The 18,141-nt window shown below is 34.0% G+C and overlaps 1 protein-coding gene across 5 annotated transcripts in view; it reads right to left on the bottom strand.

The window, feature by feature from the left end:
• Positions 1 to 18,141, bottom strand: part of PSPC1 (paraspeckle component 1) — a 72,596-nt gene that overhangs the window by 40,155 nt on the left and 14,300 nt on the right. For 4 of the 5 annotated variants that reach the window (XR_012773816.1, XM_075490955.1, XM_075490956.1 and 1 more), the window contains exons 5-6: positions 17,239 to 17,323; positions 16,085 to 16,193 (exon numbers count right to left, since the gene is read on the bottom strand). Coding sequence is in view for 4 of the 5 variants with exons in the window: in XM_075490955.1 (XP_075347070.1) it covers positions 16,085 to 16,193; positions 17,239 to 17,323 (194 nt within the window). In the remaining variant the exon portion in view is untranslated. Of the gene's footprint in view, positions 1 to 6,294; positions 9,420 to 16,084; positions 16,194 to 17,238; positions 17,324 to 18,141 lie in introns of those variants that run through there. The other variant, XM_075490957.1, reaches the window with a different exon arrangement.

Below are 18,141 nucleotides of genomic sequence, written 5' to 3'. Positions count from 1 at the left end.
GAAATATGTAGGGAGGTGATTAAGAACCTCTGAAGTCACCCGGTACCTGGGAAAACAACTTAAACTGGAAGAGAACAATAAAAATGGATGATATGCAATTATAGGGGGAAAGAAACCATAACACAAAGAATGTGTAGTAAAGTGTAATTTAAGCTTTGGGAAGATTAAAGAAAAAAAAAGGGGGGGGGGGGGGCAAACAAATAATAATATCCTATTTTAAAAGGATAATTCTTTACACAACTCAAAAGAAAGCTTTCCAAATGACTTCTGTTGCAGGATTCTTGTAAAATACTTCAGAACTCACTAATGCAAACAAACCTCAAGAAGGTGTGATTCATCCGAGTAATTTGCTTTTAGAAAAACTCTGATGGCAACTACAGCATTATACTTGCTAATTACATACAAGCATTAAAAATGAGATTTCCTCACGATTCCAACTCCTTTGAATGTCAACTGTAAAAAGCAGATGTACACAAAAATACTGAACACACCCAGTTTTCAAATTACGTAGATATTGTACCTTTCATATAGTATGGATTCTCCCCTTTTTACAAGTATTAGAAACAAGTTTTCTTAAGCATTTGAGATATATAATGTGCAATGTTCTCACACCTCAATCACCACTGATACCAGTAGCCTAAGTATAGAGAGAACTATGAAGATGATTCTTCTGGGTTTTTAAAATATATTAGTATGTTTTTAAATTCACTCTATAAAACCGTGAAACTAACTGTTCTGAAAAGACACCTAAGAATTGATACAGGAGAATGTATCAGACGCAACTCCCTTCTCACATTGAAAACAGAAATGAAAGTAGTTATAAAACTGTTTTTAAACTGACAAATGAATACTATTTTCCTGGAAACAGGCCTTGCAATTGCAGCAGACCAAAGAAAATTAAACATCTTGTCTCCAAACAATGCAATATTCACAGTAACAAAACTGTCAAAAAAAAAAAATGGAATAAATATGGCATGGAATATTTTAGAAAAGCAAAAAGAAAAGGTATCAACAGAAATATTAAGACAACAGATCATACAGTTTTCTTGAAGTGTTTGCAGCCAGGAGATGCACTCCCAATTAACAGAGGACTATTCACTCACCTTTCAGCTAAGGAATGGTGACCAAAATAACACTAAGACACAGCATCAAAAAAATGCCTTATCAAAAAAAAAAAAAAAAAAAAGAACACTTACCCCATAAAGTTGCACATTAAAATCAGTAACTTAATTAGCACTTTATCTAGGTTGTGTGTGTAGAGCAAAATGTAATTTACAGTGCTGTTGATTCTCACCTGTTTTCATTAACATAGAAACTGAATTCTATTCTCTACCAGACTTTACCTGTCAAAATAGGCAAGACATTTCTGTACCTCCTACTAGAATTCACTACTCCCTTCCAGCGTGGTTTATTTCATTAAGTTCTTTCTAGAAAAGAAAAATTATTTCCAAAGGCCTCTCCAGGAGGCATAAATCCCTTAAACCTTACATTCAATTGCAATTTACTGAAAGACACCTATATTTGAAAGACATAAATCATACAAGTGGTTAAAATCGCTAGTTTGGCAGCCAAAACTAGAATTTGGGGGATACTGTTGATTGTGCATTATTTGTCTTTTCCTCAGAATATTCTACTATTTCAATCCAATGACTACCTCACTAGAAGTTAAGCTGCCAGCAAGCAGTTAAAGTAATAAAAGCCTTCTCTTCCACCCACCCCTCTTGTCACCTTTCCCTCTTTGGTTTATCCATCAGTTAAAATCTAGATGTAAGATCTGAACCTTACAATATCCCCAAATAGTTCATTTTATTCCATCGCATGCAGTAAATAATTTTAAATGAAAAATACTGATATTCTTTCAAAATCCAAGATTTCTGTGTGTTCCTGAGCACCGCAACTTAAATACAGAACTAATCCCTCCTCTGCTAGATGATTCCAGAGATCTCTTCCAGCCTAAACTACTCAAGAATTCTACAAACTGAATGATAGCTCTCATGCAGGAGTTTGAAAAAAAGTAAGCTCTGTTACCTCACACAAAATTACACAAGCAAATACATTAAACTAGATAACAACTAAAGTAAATGTAGCTATAAAACATGTAGCGTACAGGAAACTACACAGCCCTATTTTTAAATAGCAAGTCTAATGAAAAGAATTTTCATTAGGTTTAATAGCTGTCAACAGGACTTGGTCTTTGAGAAAAACATTCTAACAGGGCTAGAGTAGATAGTTAAAGCCAATTTCCTGCTTGGTGATTCAAGTCATGAATAGAGTTGATGGAGAGGACTCACTAAGTTATACCATTTTAAAAAATCTATACATTAAAAAACCTATCACATCACACACTGCCTGAAATATATGCAGATACATATATTCCAGTAAATGCTACAAGTTGGCAAAACATTCCTAATGGTAGTAACAATAATTATAGCTGTTGACAAAAAGAAATTATGGTTTCCCTTATGGAAAAAAGATTTATTATTAGTCCAGTGCATTTATTAAATATTTGCATCATTTCAATAGTATTGTAAAAGAAGTATCAATATTATTAAAATAAGGGAATTTATTTTAAAACTAATTAAAAGCACAAGTATAGGAATGTATTTGGGAAAAACCTCCATACACTATGTCTTTGTTCTCTGTTTTTTGTTTTGGGAACAAACAAGAAAGGTCTTCAACTTCTGTGGGGCCTTCCTTCATTTCCCTTCTACATCTTTTGGAGGGCACTCAGTTGCTGAGGGCAGTCCTCAGCATCTAAACCCCACATAAAAAACACAAACGCAGTTAAAACAAGCAAAAAATATTTACTACCATAACCTGAAGTTATTCTTTAAAAACACACAAAAAAATTTTACCTCAAACAATGTTTTAAAATCACAGATGTTTTGTAATAAAAAATAATACTAAATTCATATTAATGTGCAAGACAGCTACCACAGCATGTTTAAAAACGTCAGTCTTAATACACCTTGTAACATATGCTAGTACATTTGAAACACAATTAATAAAAAATTGGGTTGGATAGTACTCCGTTATACAACTTCACTAAGTATTGAAAAGCCTCTCGGTGCATCACCTAACACACATTAACACTGGAAAAGATAGAAATGGGTTGCAGCTTTGTGTGTGAGAGAGAGCACACACACATGCTCAATACTTCTTACAGATTTAGAAGAAACTGTTTTCAAAAAGAAAGTTACATATTCTCTCAAATTCACCTCTATTTTAATACCAGCCATTTCTGATCCTTACAAGATGGAAGACCGTTTAAGATCTTCCTTTTTTTTTAGGTAAAACTAGCTTCTACTTTCCAAAACATGCAAGTTGTTGGGGTTTTTTGGGAGAGTACTGTGTTAAGTAACTGTGATCCTCCCAGTATGCTTTGTTTTTTAAGTCATCCTCCTACAGCTGGATGCAAAACCCAATCTGAAGAAAAGTTTACTTCCTTTCAACACATCAGTCCTCACACGATGTTTAAGTCAGGTCTACACTGACTGTTTTGGAAAAGAAAGCAGTTTAATTGCACTAATATTACTGACATTAAAAAGACATTTAGGGGACACCTCACTAACCAACAACATTTAATAATCCCCTGAAAGAAAACACTATTTAATACAGAAGAGACAACCTCTAGACTAATCTAAAAGAGGTAAGCCCACAGACCACTTGGAGGCCCCTCACATTTGTGAGCATCAAGGAGACTGAAAGATCCCAGAAATTGCAACACATTTTTACTAAACACTATAATGTAAGTCATATCGTATGCGTTAGCACTCAAAGACTGCCATCTATAGCAGCTGCAAAGTCTTAGTAATGCAATCTGATTACAAGTATTGAAAACATTCAAGAATGAACATTACATTACTATTATTCTCAAAAGATATTGCTGCAAGTAACCTTTAAGACTAGTTTCAACATGACTTATAGGATTTTAAGTTTTCCTTAAAATCTAAGTCAAAGGACAGCTGAGTACATTAATATACTTGCTGTTCTTGCAACTTGGCCAAGAAAAACTGTATTTCATAATTTCCAAATACGACTGCTGTTTATAAGAGGCAGCAGTCCACATGTTCTTCTTTCCTTTGTAATGCAGAAGAACCATTATCTTATCTACAAGATTCTACTTACATTTCAGGTGTCCTTTTCTCTTATTTGATTTTTTTTTAAATCCAAAATGTTCTAGTTAATTCCACCTCTAAGAAAGCAAACCTGTGACATCCTGTAGAACATGAGTATATACTTACACAATCAAAAAGTAAAACTGGATCCAAAAAATGTGTTTTCTTTTTATAAAATGTGGACCAAAACACCACCATTGAAAGAAGAAATTAATTTTATTTTTCACAACATGAAACTCCCAAACACTCCTGCTATTCATCAACCTCCATATGGTACATTGGGCTTGTTCCAGCCTGGAAATATGTTTCAGCTACTACTTCAAAATTAGCAAACAGAAAACTAAAAAGCTTTGTAGAAAAATACTGATGTGAGAAGGAAAGTTAAGAGCTGGTTGAAGTTCTTTCAAGAAAAAAGTCAACTGAAAATGGCTACTACTTTAGAGTGAAACCTGTCTGCAGTAAAGAGTCACTCTCAGTAAACTGTTAAAATACTGTCAAAAATTGATTTTTTTCAAAATTTAAGTTTGTAGTAGAAAGTAAACTAGATTAGGAAAACAGTCCAAAATACTTGCAACTGTTATACAATGGAGACATTTTCTCACTCCTATGTCATGAGAAGCAGAAAATAACCACTGCTCTGAACTACAGGAATAAGGTAAACCAACTAGAAAAGGTAAATGAAATTCAAAATTATGTGAAAAAAGTGTGAATAATCATTACTGATTTTCATCTCGGAACAAGTGAACGAAAGAATACTTACTGTCTGAGCCAGAAAAGGTAGCAGTAGAAACCTTTTGTTTGTTTGGAAAGACATTCATGAGCAGACACTTTATCATGGAGACAACGGAGAATTCAGTCACTGATTTGGATGCAGAGATATTCACCCATCTTCAATATTAAAAACCGGCCAATACTACTACAGAAGTTCTTTACATGCTTATAGAGATTTTTCTGAGTATCTTTATCTAGTGACCTTAGGCACTAAACTTGAGAACTGCAATCTTTTACAGAAAATATCCCAAAGTCTCAATAAACTTGAATATAAGCATGAATAAATATATTTTCATTAAAAAGCTTACGTGCTTTTTAAAGACCTTTTATCACATAAGCTACTGTAGCTTCGTTTTACATGCAACTCATACTTTCAGAATGCTATATTACAGGCCAAAAATTCAAATTATAATCTAACTTGTTAACAAAAAATAATAGTCTAAAATAAGCAAAGATTTACCATAGAATCTACTCTGTTGATTATAGAACTTTGCCCCATATTGAGATTTGTCTTTTCTGCTTCATTATTTTGTCTTGTAGTTACTCGCTGCTTCTCTGAATTTTAACTGCATTAATATACCATTGTTTCCCGAGGTTTTTTCCCACCTCTCCCCCTTCCATTTGTTATAATACAGTAAAATATTGTATATACAACATCTACAGAATAAAACTGACTAAAAAGGTTCCTCATTTTCTCACAACCTGTGGAAAATGTTATTCACCAGCCAAAAAATTAATGTATACAGAAGGCAAAATCTGGCCCCAAACAAACTGTATATAAACAGTAGCTAGGAATAAAATCCAAATATTTTAATTCCATGCCTCTATTCAATAATCTTTACATCATCTGTTCAGGTAAAGGAAAATCCTACCATGTCCCTCTACTGTCTATGGCTATACAGATGAAGTACTCTCTGAGAGTATAACTGCAAAGACAGATTCCACACACACACCCCCCCAAACCACCATCGCTGTTGACCATTTGAGAGCAAACAGGAACATAGATATTCTGTGAAAATTTCCCCTTGATCTAACAACTAACACTCACAAGGAAGGTAAAATTCTGCTTCTCAAATATTTTAAGGTAAATTTCAGAAAAAAATTTTCACAAGACAAAGGTGCTTAGAGAAGGTAACCACTTTAACAGATTTGGAAATCCTTTAAAAAAAAAAAAGGAAGATATCGATATATCAGCTCTCATGACAGCAACTTCCTCATTACAACATTCTGTCAATTAATTTGGTTCCGCTGGAATTAAGAGTCACTTTAGATCCATGGAACCAATACATAAAAACACTTCTATTTCTATTAGCTTCATTTTTGAATGATAATAATGAAATTAAAAACATAAATACAATTCAACAGCTGAATATAATGCAAATATTTTTTCATTTGTAATCAATTTAAGGCACTTAACTGTTTACTCACCTGCAAACTACTTTCTGAAAGCAATATCCACCATATCACCAAGTTTACAATTGATACATGTAATATAATTACATTACATTCACAATATATTCACATCTTCAGAAGCATATTAGAGAATTTTACGCTGCAGCTTCAAATTATTCTGGTTTTATTTTAGCCTAAGAAATGGCATGAGAGTAGGTAAGTATCAAAACAGATATCCATGGGAACGTGGAGGACACCTTACTGTCACAGAACAAGTTGCAAATTATTTAAGATGCGCCCCATAATTCACCCTGGTGGGTGTAGCACTGAAGGGCTGTTTAACTGGTAACGAAGTCTGGGCTAACCATCATGCAGAAATACACTAATATATTTAACTGAAAATTGGGTCTTATAAAACAATGCTGCATTTTAGATTTCCCAAACGTTAAGTCTTCCTTGGACAGGAAACAAATCTAGGCAAATATTAAAACACAGTGAACAATGGACTGATTCAAAACAACAATTTTCCCCAACTGCAATATCAAGGATGAGATGAAGTGAAAGTCATCAATGTTTACTTAGAAGAAAAATCAACCAGCCAAGAATATCCTTTATCATTAAGTGTTTAAGTAAAAATCTAACTTAATTGGAATGCCAAATATAACATTGCAAAATCAACTTAAAACACTTTAAAAGCAGCACTAGTTATAGCCACAGTACACTAAATACGAATCTTTGCCAGACTTATAGCAAACAATTTTTCCTCACCAAGTAGATATTATATACACTGACTGAACTGTAACAAAAATGTCCAGTTGTAGTTGCTAACCCACAACTGATCTGAGTCACCAAATTATTAGAATATGCAAGTATTTGCCAAAAGGAAGCTGAAAGCCAAAGTTTTTCATCGCTACAAAGAGGTCCTGTAGGAGAAACTTCTAACAAACATGCAGTCCTTTATAGATGTTATGAATGTCGCTTACAATCAGAATAGTTCAATGTTTAAGATTTCCCCTACAAAGTTCTGGCCTGTCCACACATACAGCATTTAAACATGCAAAACATGAATAAAGAAGCATCCATGAAACTTCCTGGCATGAAACCAGGCTCCATAGTTTTCCAGCTAGTACTTTCATACAACCTGGAGGCCATTTACTGGGAAACAGGAGCAAGATGAGGTAGACTTGAATGAAGAAATACACTTATCATTTGAATAAACAGAGTTCTGACTAAGGAAAACAATATACATTGTACCAGGCAATTCTAGTATTTTAATTAAAAGTTTAAGAACAAATCCAAATGGATTAAGAAAAATTGCTTTCTAGTTAAATCCCCTGACCCAAGTCCACACACAGTAACTCTTAAGCTACAGTGTCTGCTTTCATCAAAAGATACCTAACAAAAACTACTATTTTATTTATATACTATAGACCCAAAGGTCAGAATCATGTTAGGGACACAATGGGCATCACAATGAATACAGACAAAGAAGAATAGTTAGTTCTTACCTAAAGAACATACAAGTTCCCCTACAGATAAACAAATGTTTAATAATTCAGAAAGGGCAAGGGGGAAACGAACACAAAGACTCCCTAAGTAAATCAAATTTTAAAAGGATTCTAAAAACCAGTACTAAATACAGAAGAGAAACAAAGCCTGAAAAACCTAATTTTGACATTACGTTGTCTTACTCATATCTTTTGTATTAATAAATTTAGAAGAGACACTTACCAGCTAACCTGCCACAAGTATAACAACAAAACTGCATTCAGCAACACTAGGAAAAGCAGTGTGCTTCATGTCATGTACAAAACAAAATAAATACTCTTTCATCCTATACAATGCTAAGCCTAAATTAGTGAGTCATTAGCCACTGCAGGAAATCATAATGCAGACAGACTTTTTAGTAGAGTCTGTTGTGATAGGGCAAGGGGTAATGGTTTTAAACTAAAAGAAGGTATATTCAGACTAGATATAAGGAAGACATTTTTTACGATGAGGGTGGTGAAAAAGTGGAACAGGTTGCCCAGAGAGGTGGTAGATGCCCCATCCCTGGAAACATTCAAGGTCAGGTTGGATGGGGCTCTGAGCAACCTGATCTAGTTGAAGATGTCCCTGCTCATTGCAGGGGGGTTTGGACTAGATGACCTTTAAAGGTCCCTTCCAAACCAAACTGTTCTATGATTCTATGATAAAGTTTGGGAAAAACATCTTTAAATGGTAAACCTTAAATATATTTAATTGACCCTTTAAATGTTAGTTTCTACTAGCCAAGATATTAAACTCCCTATCTGAACAGTTACAAAACAGCTCTACAGAAACTCATCTCTTTTTCTAAAAACCACTACTTATTAAAAATGCCAATTCATCTAACAATAACACCTAATCTCTGGAAAATTTAAGTGGAACCTAAAGAAAGACTTGATGGAACACATGAAATATCACACTTAAATTCCATATTCCTCATGGAAGATTTAATAATCCAAAACAAGCATTAGGTCTGCTAATGAAATAAACCTACTTGATGCCTATATTACAGAATGGAGGCTTGTGAAATATTCCTGAGAAAAACCCTAAATATTTTAATTAAAAAATAGCATTTAGCTTGGTATCAAAAGACAGGCAACCTCACTAAGATAAGTTAATTTCAATGTCTCGGTTTACTGCATTACCACTATTAAAATTTCCCACTCTGTGAGAGCTACTGAAGCAAAATTTTAGAGGCTAAGTAAAAGGTCAGAGGCTTTACTGCTCACACTAAGGAAAAAACTACTCAGAAGGCACTGCCTCTTGACAGAGAAACCAGATCTATAAATAAGCTTTCCTCACACTAAGCAACAGATCCATTAACAGGTTTCCTCACATCAAAAATACTCTTTCTACAGACTCATTTATTACTTCTTGGGTGTTTTATTCTTTCTTTAAACACAGACCCTTTGAATAAAGACAAACTTTTCTAAGCAGAAGAACTTAGAAGTCTTGGTGGCAAGTCTCAATGCCACCAAGTAAGATCTCAGGATTTAGACAGGTGGATGAGTCCAAAATAGGCACCAAGTAGACAACGGAAACTGAAAGTTAGTTTCTTCTTAGTTTGGGTAAATACGTGTACAAACTCCAAGTCAAACTTAACTCCAGTAGCTGAGGAAGAAAAAATGAAAATTATTAAGGCAAACATTAATTTTAGCTTCTTCAAAATATGTAGGGCATTTATAAAACAATTACATTAACAAAGGATTTTTCTAAATTATTTAGAAAAGCCTCGTTCTTACTTGTCAGAAGATGCAAAATTGAAGAACTCAGTATTTGAGGAACTTAAGTTAGGTAAGTAGATTTTTTTTTTAACTTGTGAGCAGTAACAATTTTCAGAAATTATATTAATATACGGAATATAGACTTATTACATCTGCTCTTTAGTAGATTTTTTTTCATTTTTATCTGTAAAATCCATTAAATAGGAAAAGCTAAATATGCAAATGGAATATATATTCTATAAAAAAGCACACCATGTGCATCTGAAGTCTTTCCATTAATAATTGAACAAAAATGGCATCTGCTAAATCTGAGGCCTCGTGAAACACTATGACTGGCAAAGACTGATGTCATTTTGCCATTGCAAAGGAAGTATCTTTAGAAAAGCGTTCTTTTAGTTTCTTGATCCATTAGTCTTACTGAAAGAAAATTACATTATAAGCAAAACCAGACAATCTAAAAAACACGGACAAAAAAATCCCTTATCAATTACTGTAGAAGAGACAAACCTGGGAATGCTTACAAGCAGTACTGCAACACCTAAATTCATACTGGAGATTTATGCACTTTTGACAGCACATAATATTATTATGTTCTAAAGCATTTTGTGCAAACGTTAGAAGATGATGGCAACAGAGTAAAAGATTTTAGTCTCCTAAATACCGATAACGTAACTTAACACAAGGAAAACTTATCACATTACCCTAAATATTAATAGTTCACACACACTGAAATATAAAGTTATAAATTAAATGTAACATTGTAATGAGTATTTGCTTCATTACTGAAAAATTACCTTAGTAGCATCTTTGATATACATAAAAACATAATCTAGAAAGTCAATTATGAACCATCCTAAAATGGTCATTAAATAAACACAACCAAAAAGTATCTTATTCCACAAATAGCTTTGGTTTATGTATAACAAACACATAATATGCTACAAAAAGAGGGCTGAAGTTCTGCATTGATTTTTATGCAATGTCTTTTCATACTAAAAGCAGGTATGACAGTTAAAATAGTTTTGATATCTGGCAGTGTAATTAAGGGCTGAAAATAATTTATTTAGTTTCTGAAAACAGTACGATGTGAATATTAAGGCCTGTTCAGAAATTATTATTCTTGCCTAAAGCACCAAATTTAGTATCTAAAACACTGTTTAAGGAACAGAAGAAATGCAAGATTTAAGCATCTGTCTACTGATACATATCACTGCAATCCTGCAAAAGTAAAAAAAATTTAGTGCTACTGCCAAAACTAAGACCACCCACAAAAACACAACTGCATATTTATAAACTGCTTGCTCAAAGGCCTAGCCTATGTTGCTTTATACATAGGAAGAAACTTGATCACTGAAGTAAAACCACTGCCAAGAAAGCAGGAATGTTTTGTCAGGTTGGTTGGTTTGGGTTTTTTTTTTTTTCCAGTTCTACATTTAATAATCTGCCTTTCTCCGAGGTAGTTTTACCTCAAAAGGCTTTTAAGGTGTCAAACATGAACTACTTATTTCTTCCATGAGTATGTACACTGGATTGCAATAAGGAGGTAATTCATCTCTCCCAACCAAACTCTACAAAAGAGCTTTTATAAAGCAGCTTAGCTTTATAGCAGTTTGTTAAGAAATAGGGACTATATTCATACAACCTTACAAAACTTCACCACCATGAGCTTCATTAAGTACACTAGGCTGTCAAGATAAAATAACCAAAATCTATTATTAGTGGAAAACAGATCAAATTTGAAAAGATCCTTGCAAATTTTTATTAATTTATTTATTATTGGAAATCTGCCTTAGCTTAGTTTGAAATAAGGTACGAAACAATTCTGCATTCAGTGAAAATTCAAACTTCTTGCATAACTGGGGTTTTTGAGCATAATGGAATAAGAAGACAGAAAAAAAAATGCAGTTCTATTCACTTAAGAGCCAAGAAGTGCAAAAAACTATTCCTGAATTACAGAAGTCCAAGGAAATCTGATAGTCTTCTTTCAAAAATGTCCACTACTTAACTTGCAAGTGAATATAGAAGTGAGGGACAAGATATACTTCAGTAGGCTCAAAATAATAAAGAAATGGGAAGCTACATTTATAAACAGCTTCAAAGAAAGACAAAACTCTTTGAACAAAGACTAAATGGGGGTTTTTTTCAACCACGTTTCTGGCATTCGTGAAGCTAGGAACTTTGTTGTTGTTTTGGGATGTGCTTTTTTACTCCCTTGCTCTCATCTGTCTTACAGCTTTTGATCCAAGTCCACTACAATCTCTGCTGTTGAGGCAATCTCCACTGCTTTAGCTGCTACCACTTTATGCTGATACTTACACAACATACTTGAGCAGCAGAGCTTCTGTGTAAGAAAAATTAAAGGAAAGCAAAACAACATCTAGAAATAATTCTTGAAAAGACTAAGAGATAAAAAAAGTTAAGTATTTAACATACAATGTTACATGAAAGAACAGTAAGCATTCAGAAGTTGAAACTGATGAACTCACAAGAAACAGTTCCTTACATATGCAAGTTACACTTGAAAAAGGGGAGTTTCCTTGGAGGGATGAAGACAAGGACACCCAAAAACCTCAACTCCCTCTTTAAACCATCAGTAAGAAGAGCTGTAAGCTGTAGGCCAGTATCACAGCTATTGTTTCATTAAGTACAACACCCACCTGACACTATTTTGCAGTGTTACTACAGAATTAAATCTGTGCACCATAAAACTAAGACTACAACTCCTCCATATTTTGGTCTCTTTTGTAGACACATGAAAACTATTTTAATACATTAAATCCAAATCACTCTCTTTTCACTCTAAGTTGAATACAAGTAGTTCCTGGAACTGGAATTATTTGGCAAAAAGGCTCTGATGGGAGATTTAACAATGTAAATCTACGTAAGCCATTCACAATAGATAGTAACCACTGCACAGTCTGAATAATTGAGGTATTACTAGTGCTTAGAAGTACTATATTTTTTTAAAAAATATTTGTGCTGCTGAAAAATAAAATATTGCTTCCAATCACCATCAGCAAGCTCCTCTTTTAGCAAGAAATATGTATGCAAAATAAAAATTACCAAAATATTACAGGAAAACAAGTTTCCTGATTAAGCTATTGTGAAATTAGTATGCATATATATTGAGCTGTAACAGCAGATTTCAACTAACCGACTTTTAGAAAGCAAGGGAAAAACCCTAACCAATACAAAAGTGTTTATCAATAACTTATCTACTAGAGATCACAAAACTAGACTAATAAATTGTTTAGGTATCACTAGGCTGCCCATTAGATTAACAATCAATGCAACCAAATTTTTAGCATACAATATCACCATGAACAAGAATGCGTCGGGAAGAGAAATCCCCACACAGAAAATATTTTTATCATCTGTAACTAAACCGAGTAACTGGTAACTGCATTAAACTTGATTACAAGACATTTTTCAAAAGTTGTCATACTGAAAAATCAAAGTTTAACAAGTTAGGGAAAAGATACAGAAAGAAACTTTAAATAGGAAAGCCTAATACTGCAGCCTTAAATTAGAGGTTCCAATTCTGGTTGTCATTGCACTTACCATTTATGTCCTTCTTTTATACTGAACAGTAAAAAGAGATAGGATATAAGTGAAGGAAGCTTACTTTTCAAAGCTTTTAAGAAACAAAAACAAGGATTAGAAACAATTATTATTTTCCTTCTAAATACATGGTTGGCAGAAGAATTTAATATGTTATGAGGATTATGCCAAAAGAGTTTATCAAGACCTGATACGGTAAAAACTATCCACCAGTATCATAAAACGCAATTTTCACCAAGAGGCAACTTCTAAACTCTTAAAACAGAGAATACCTTTTTTCAGTGTATGTACAATGGTAATCTGAGACTAGAAGTAATTACCAGATAAGAGTCTCTTCACAGTAAACAAGTATTAGTAAGAATAAATAAAAAAAAATTAGTTGTATAAGAAATTCTACTAAATTGAAAAAAGATTTGATGTATCATTTTGCAACCTCCAAAAATGGTTTACAATTCTTCTCTGCTGCAAAATGCAAAGGCTTTTTCAAACTCCCATTCACATTATACAACTTAAGTACAGTTATCTGAAGACATGTTATAATGAATGCCTGTAAAACGATAGGCCATGTTTACCATTACATAGCTGCCCTTATTAGAAACAGTTGCTAAAGAAAGTAAATACATCACTTCAAATTTTGTTTCAATTCTTCCTCTTTTAAAGTTCAAAGGACATTAGAAGTAAAACATAAGTCAACACATGACCAGAATACTAAAGAATAGTCTGAAGACTAGAGAAAACTTTTTAAAATTATTGTATATGCCACTTCAACTTCGCACAGTATTAGAAAACCAAAAGCTGTACTATATATTCCTTCATATACCTTATAACACTTTTGGTAGGGTTGTCACTGCACAGATACATCTATATATTCTTGCAGTGTATTAATTAGCTCCAGATGAACACACAATTCCAGTAATGCAACTCAGTGGGAAAGCTACACTCTTCCAAAGCATTCTTCCACCTTTATCCTTCCCCCAAAAAAATGTCATAGCATAGAAGTCGCAAAAATTATGCATAGTGATTGAAGTGCTTTCCATTTGAACCATTCCTCTTCCCTTCTTACGCTACATTTTTGCCATGTCCAGAACACCAACTTGAACAGTTTCTATTCACACAGACTTCGGAATTTAAAGATGCAGATAAGCATGAGGATGGCCAACTGTGGCAAGCAATTCAAGCACAGAGGCTAAGTAACATTATCTCAAGGCAGTTGCAAGATGAAAACCAGCAGAGGTTGCTGTGGCCAACATTATCTAGTTTTCCCAGCACCCCAAGCTGCAGGGTAGCTTGTAGAGGCCACAATCTCCTAACAGCAATGGAATCTGAGGGAGCTAGTGCCATCTCATGCCTGTAGGTTGGCTCCCCAGCTTCCCTTTCCTGCAGCACTCTGCAGTGAGCAGCATGGGTGTCTCAGATCAGCCACAGGAGGATTTTGACAGGTAGCTTATAGGGTCAGAAAGTCAGGCCACCCCAAAAGATGTCACGTGAAGATATTAAGGTGAAATGAAATTTTGTATTTGGCACTACGGAAGTCACAATCAATAAGAGCTATTTCTAAATTACATCAGACAATTGTTATGTGCTATTTCACAAAGTATGTTTAATAATATGTGGGAACACACTAAAGGACATTATAAGTTTTGAATTCTTGACCTTCATCACCCCAAAGAAAAGACATGCTGAAAGCAGTTTTCTTTTACAGTGTGAGCACATATGGAAATAAATGATTGATTGTCTTCTGCTGCAAGTTTCTCAAAACACAATCAGCAAAATTAACTGATAGCTGTTAGTAACAACAAAGGAACAATTTTGCTTCCTCCCCATCTTTACTAAACACACTAAGGGGCAGAGGATGGGAAAACAGATGTCCCGCTGAGAACAGGAAATCTTTTCTAACTTCTCTTAGGATGTCTCAGAACATACATAATATACTCTTCTCAACCATACAGAAAATGTTATGGTATAGAACGTAAAATAGGTGTTTCTTCCACAAAACACAAAATCAGAAAGTAGCTGAGAAACCAGCAGTTTATTTTTGATTTATGTATCAAGTTGTACCTGTAAAGGAGAGCAAAATTCCCTCCTGCAGACTACAGTTGTTATAATAATGTAAAAGAGCATTGTGTGGATTGCTTATTCATTGCTTCCTCACTAAGAATAGCTGTAACAGTAAAAGGTATCCTTGTCATGTGAAACTAAAGCATTCACAATACAGGCTGCGTTCATTTAACTGCTCTGGTTGGTAGAAAAAAAATCATACCCTTGACCAAAACAGATCATCATGAAAATTTAGAGGCCGACTCCTCTGATACCACCATTTTGCTAGTCCTGCAGGATGAGTCTTCAGAGGCAGAACACACCTAAATTACTAATATAAATAATGTAGAAATTATAGCACAGGACTATTTTTTTTTCCACCTTTATTATCTTTTGGTCTCCTTTGTAAAGATTTTGAGGTTTTCCTCATCGAGTTTTACAGTAGGGCCAAAGGGGAGAGTGATTTTAGGCTCCATATGAAGTTAACACTGCCCATTTTGTTTCTGAAGTGTATTATTCTTAATAAGTTAAGCATAAACCAAAACAAGCAATTCAAACAAGCTTAACAGCCTGAACTGGTTTAAAATTTAAACCTTCAGTCAAACTAGGGCACGTTCTTATGGAAACATAATTTATTCCCATGACCTCCCACTTAGAAAAATTCTATTATTTTACTGGAAAAATTAATTTCCAAATAAAAAAGGCAAATTATCTGAACACCTTCACTTAACTGAAATGTAACATCACCAGCTTGTAGGAAAAGTAACAGTGATGCCATCGTACAAGAGAATAACTACACTACTAAATTTGTACCACTCCACTGATGAGAAGGATGGAATACTGAAGGAAAAACAGTAAACAAGAAGGTGGCGGCTCAATTGCTGGTATATAAAAATATTACAATTAAAAAAAAATTGTTTTACAATTGGACTGTCATCATAGAATTTTACTTACATTGTCCATGAAATTTGGCTTAAATCCTCCCTCCTGCTGTCGTCGTAATTCCTCCTGTTCCCTCTGGCGTAGCATCTCTTCTTCACGACGTCGATGTTCTTCTTCATGTCTAGAATATTTTTCAAAAACTATGTCAACGTAGACCCTTGACCTGTTCAGGCCTGTACTCAGTCTCAGGAGATAAGATCAAGCATATAAACAAAACTGGTCATTATTTAACTTTTTATATAGCGTAAGGCACTAATCTACTCCACCTGATGGATTTGAACAGTATTGAAGGGGGGGGTTATTTGTTTTTTTGTTTGGGGTTTTTTTGTCATTTTTGGTGTTTTTTTTTTTAAAACAGGAATACAGGTAATTACAATACCAGTACATTCTATACCTGTTCTTTCAGCTACATATTGTTAAGCAGGTTAAAATACTCCAGTATTTAACAAGTCACTATGCATTAAAACATTTCAATACTGCCAAAAGACACATTTTTAACTCTGCGAGGTGTTTGTTTTGGTTCTTTTTTTTTCTCATCTACATTTCTTGTGATATTTAACATAAAAAGTATAAACTCAATCAACATGATGATACTATGCCTGTTTTCTTAAATTTTAGTAGAGGCATGAAAGCAAGTATTTCTATGAATCAGATCTTAACAGAAAAAGTGTTTGCAACATACCAGAGTACCAAGTGAAAATACTCCCAAAAATCTCATGTCAGCCTATACATTTGCAATGCTACCATTCCACATGCAGATCACCTGCCCATAAATCTCAGAAGCATGTTCATATCTATTACAGCTCTACTACAGCTATGCTTCAGTCACAAGGTTAAAATAAATCATATGAAACATAAAAAATGTATGTTAAGACATTTCTGCACTATTTAGAAAGCTCAGAAATTTAACAGGACTAGTAGAGCTGAAATAAATGAAAAAATTCAATAAATACTTGAAACCATTCTTTTATATTAGCATAAGTGGTCACTTTTCTGCTCAAGAACATTAACAGAAGCATCACACATTATGCTTTTGAAAAGCAACTTTTTAGCAGCAAAAATTTTTATTTTATATCAAAAGCAAGCTCTACAAGCTAGAGTATCTAAATTCACACAGGTCTGCAGCAGCTGCATGCCACACCTTTGCACAGTAGAAGACAAAATACCTCAATTGTATCTGCTTGCGTTTTTGAAGTTCTTGATTTCGAAGTTCTTCCAAACGCCTCAACTCTTCTTGACGGCGCATGAGATCTAACAGGATTAAAAATGTAATAAAGATAAAAGCTGCCAATCAGCAATGTGGCAACATAAAAAATTGCTATTACTGTCAGATTACAGTTCTAATGGTCAACTTTTAAAGAATTTTCTCAACACGTTTAACTAGTTTCTTCCCATAAAGCTAAGTCTAGTATATGAAAAAACACACTGGATCCACGGCTCACAGAAACATGGAAAGGTACAGGACTGGCAAAGCCTCCGAAGCAGGTTATAGAAACAGAAATCTGAAGTCCTCAAACAAAGAAAAGGAGAAAGAAACCCTCAATCACTTAAATCACATCCTGGTTTTACATCTAGGGCAAGGCATCAATTTTCTCACAATGCTGTGTACTGCTAAATTCACACTAGCAAGAAAACTAGTACAATATATATATGGGCTTATACTCTCCACTACCTATTGCAGACCACTGCATGGCACACACCAGAAAAAAGTGATATGAACTTCAGGTGCATGTAATCTGAGCCTCCATAGAGATTTATCACATGACTCTGCTTACAGCACTTACAAATGACTGATCTTTAACACTACCAGAAAGGAACAGCTGTATCCTCTTAAAAAGCCCTTAAAATGATCTTAAAAAGCAGGGCCCAACTAATAGTAATTACTTCTGCTGTACTAGTTTCTGACCACTCACATTATTGATTTCTGCCTGGAAATTTATGCTTTCTTCAATGAATATTAATTCTACTTTTTGTTAGAAAGCAGTTGTTTGCCTTTTCTATATTCATAAGATATTGGCCACATGACATTATTTACAGACACCATGAGGAATATTCCACTATACCACCTA

Source organism: Mycteria americana, chromosome 1 (assembly GCF_035582795.1).
Source record: "Mycteria americana isolate JAX WOST 10 ecotype Jacksonville Zoo and Gardens chromosome 1, USCA_MyAme_1.0, whole genome shotgun sequence".
NCBI classification, from domain to species: domain Eukaryota; kingdom Metazoa; phylum Chordata; class Aves; order Ciconiiformes; family Ciconiidae; genus Mycteria; species Mycteria americana.
Note: the sequence above shows the minus strand (reverse complement) of the source record. Positions and strands in the feature narration are given on the sequence as shown.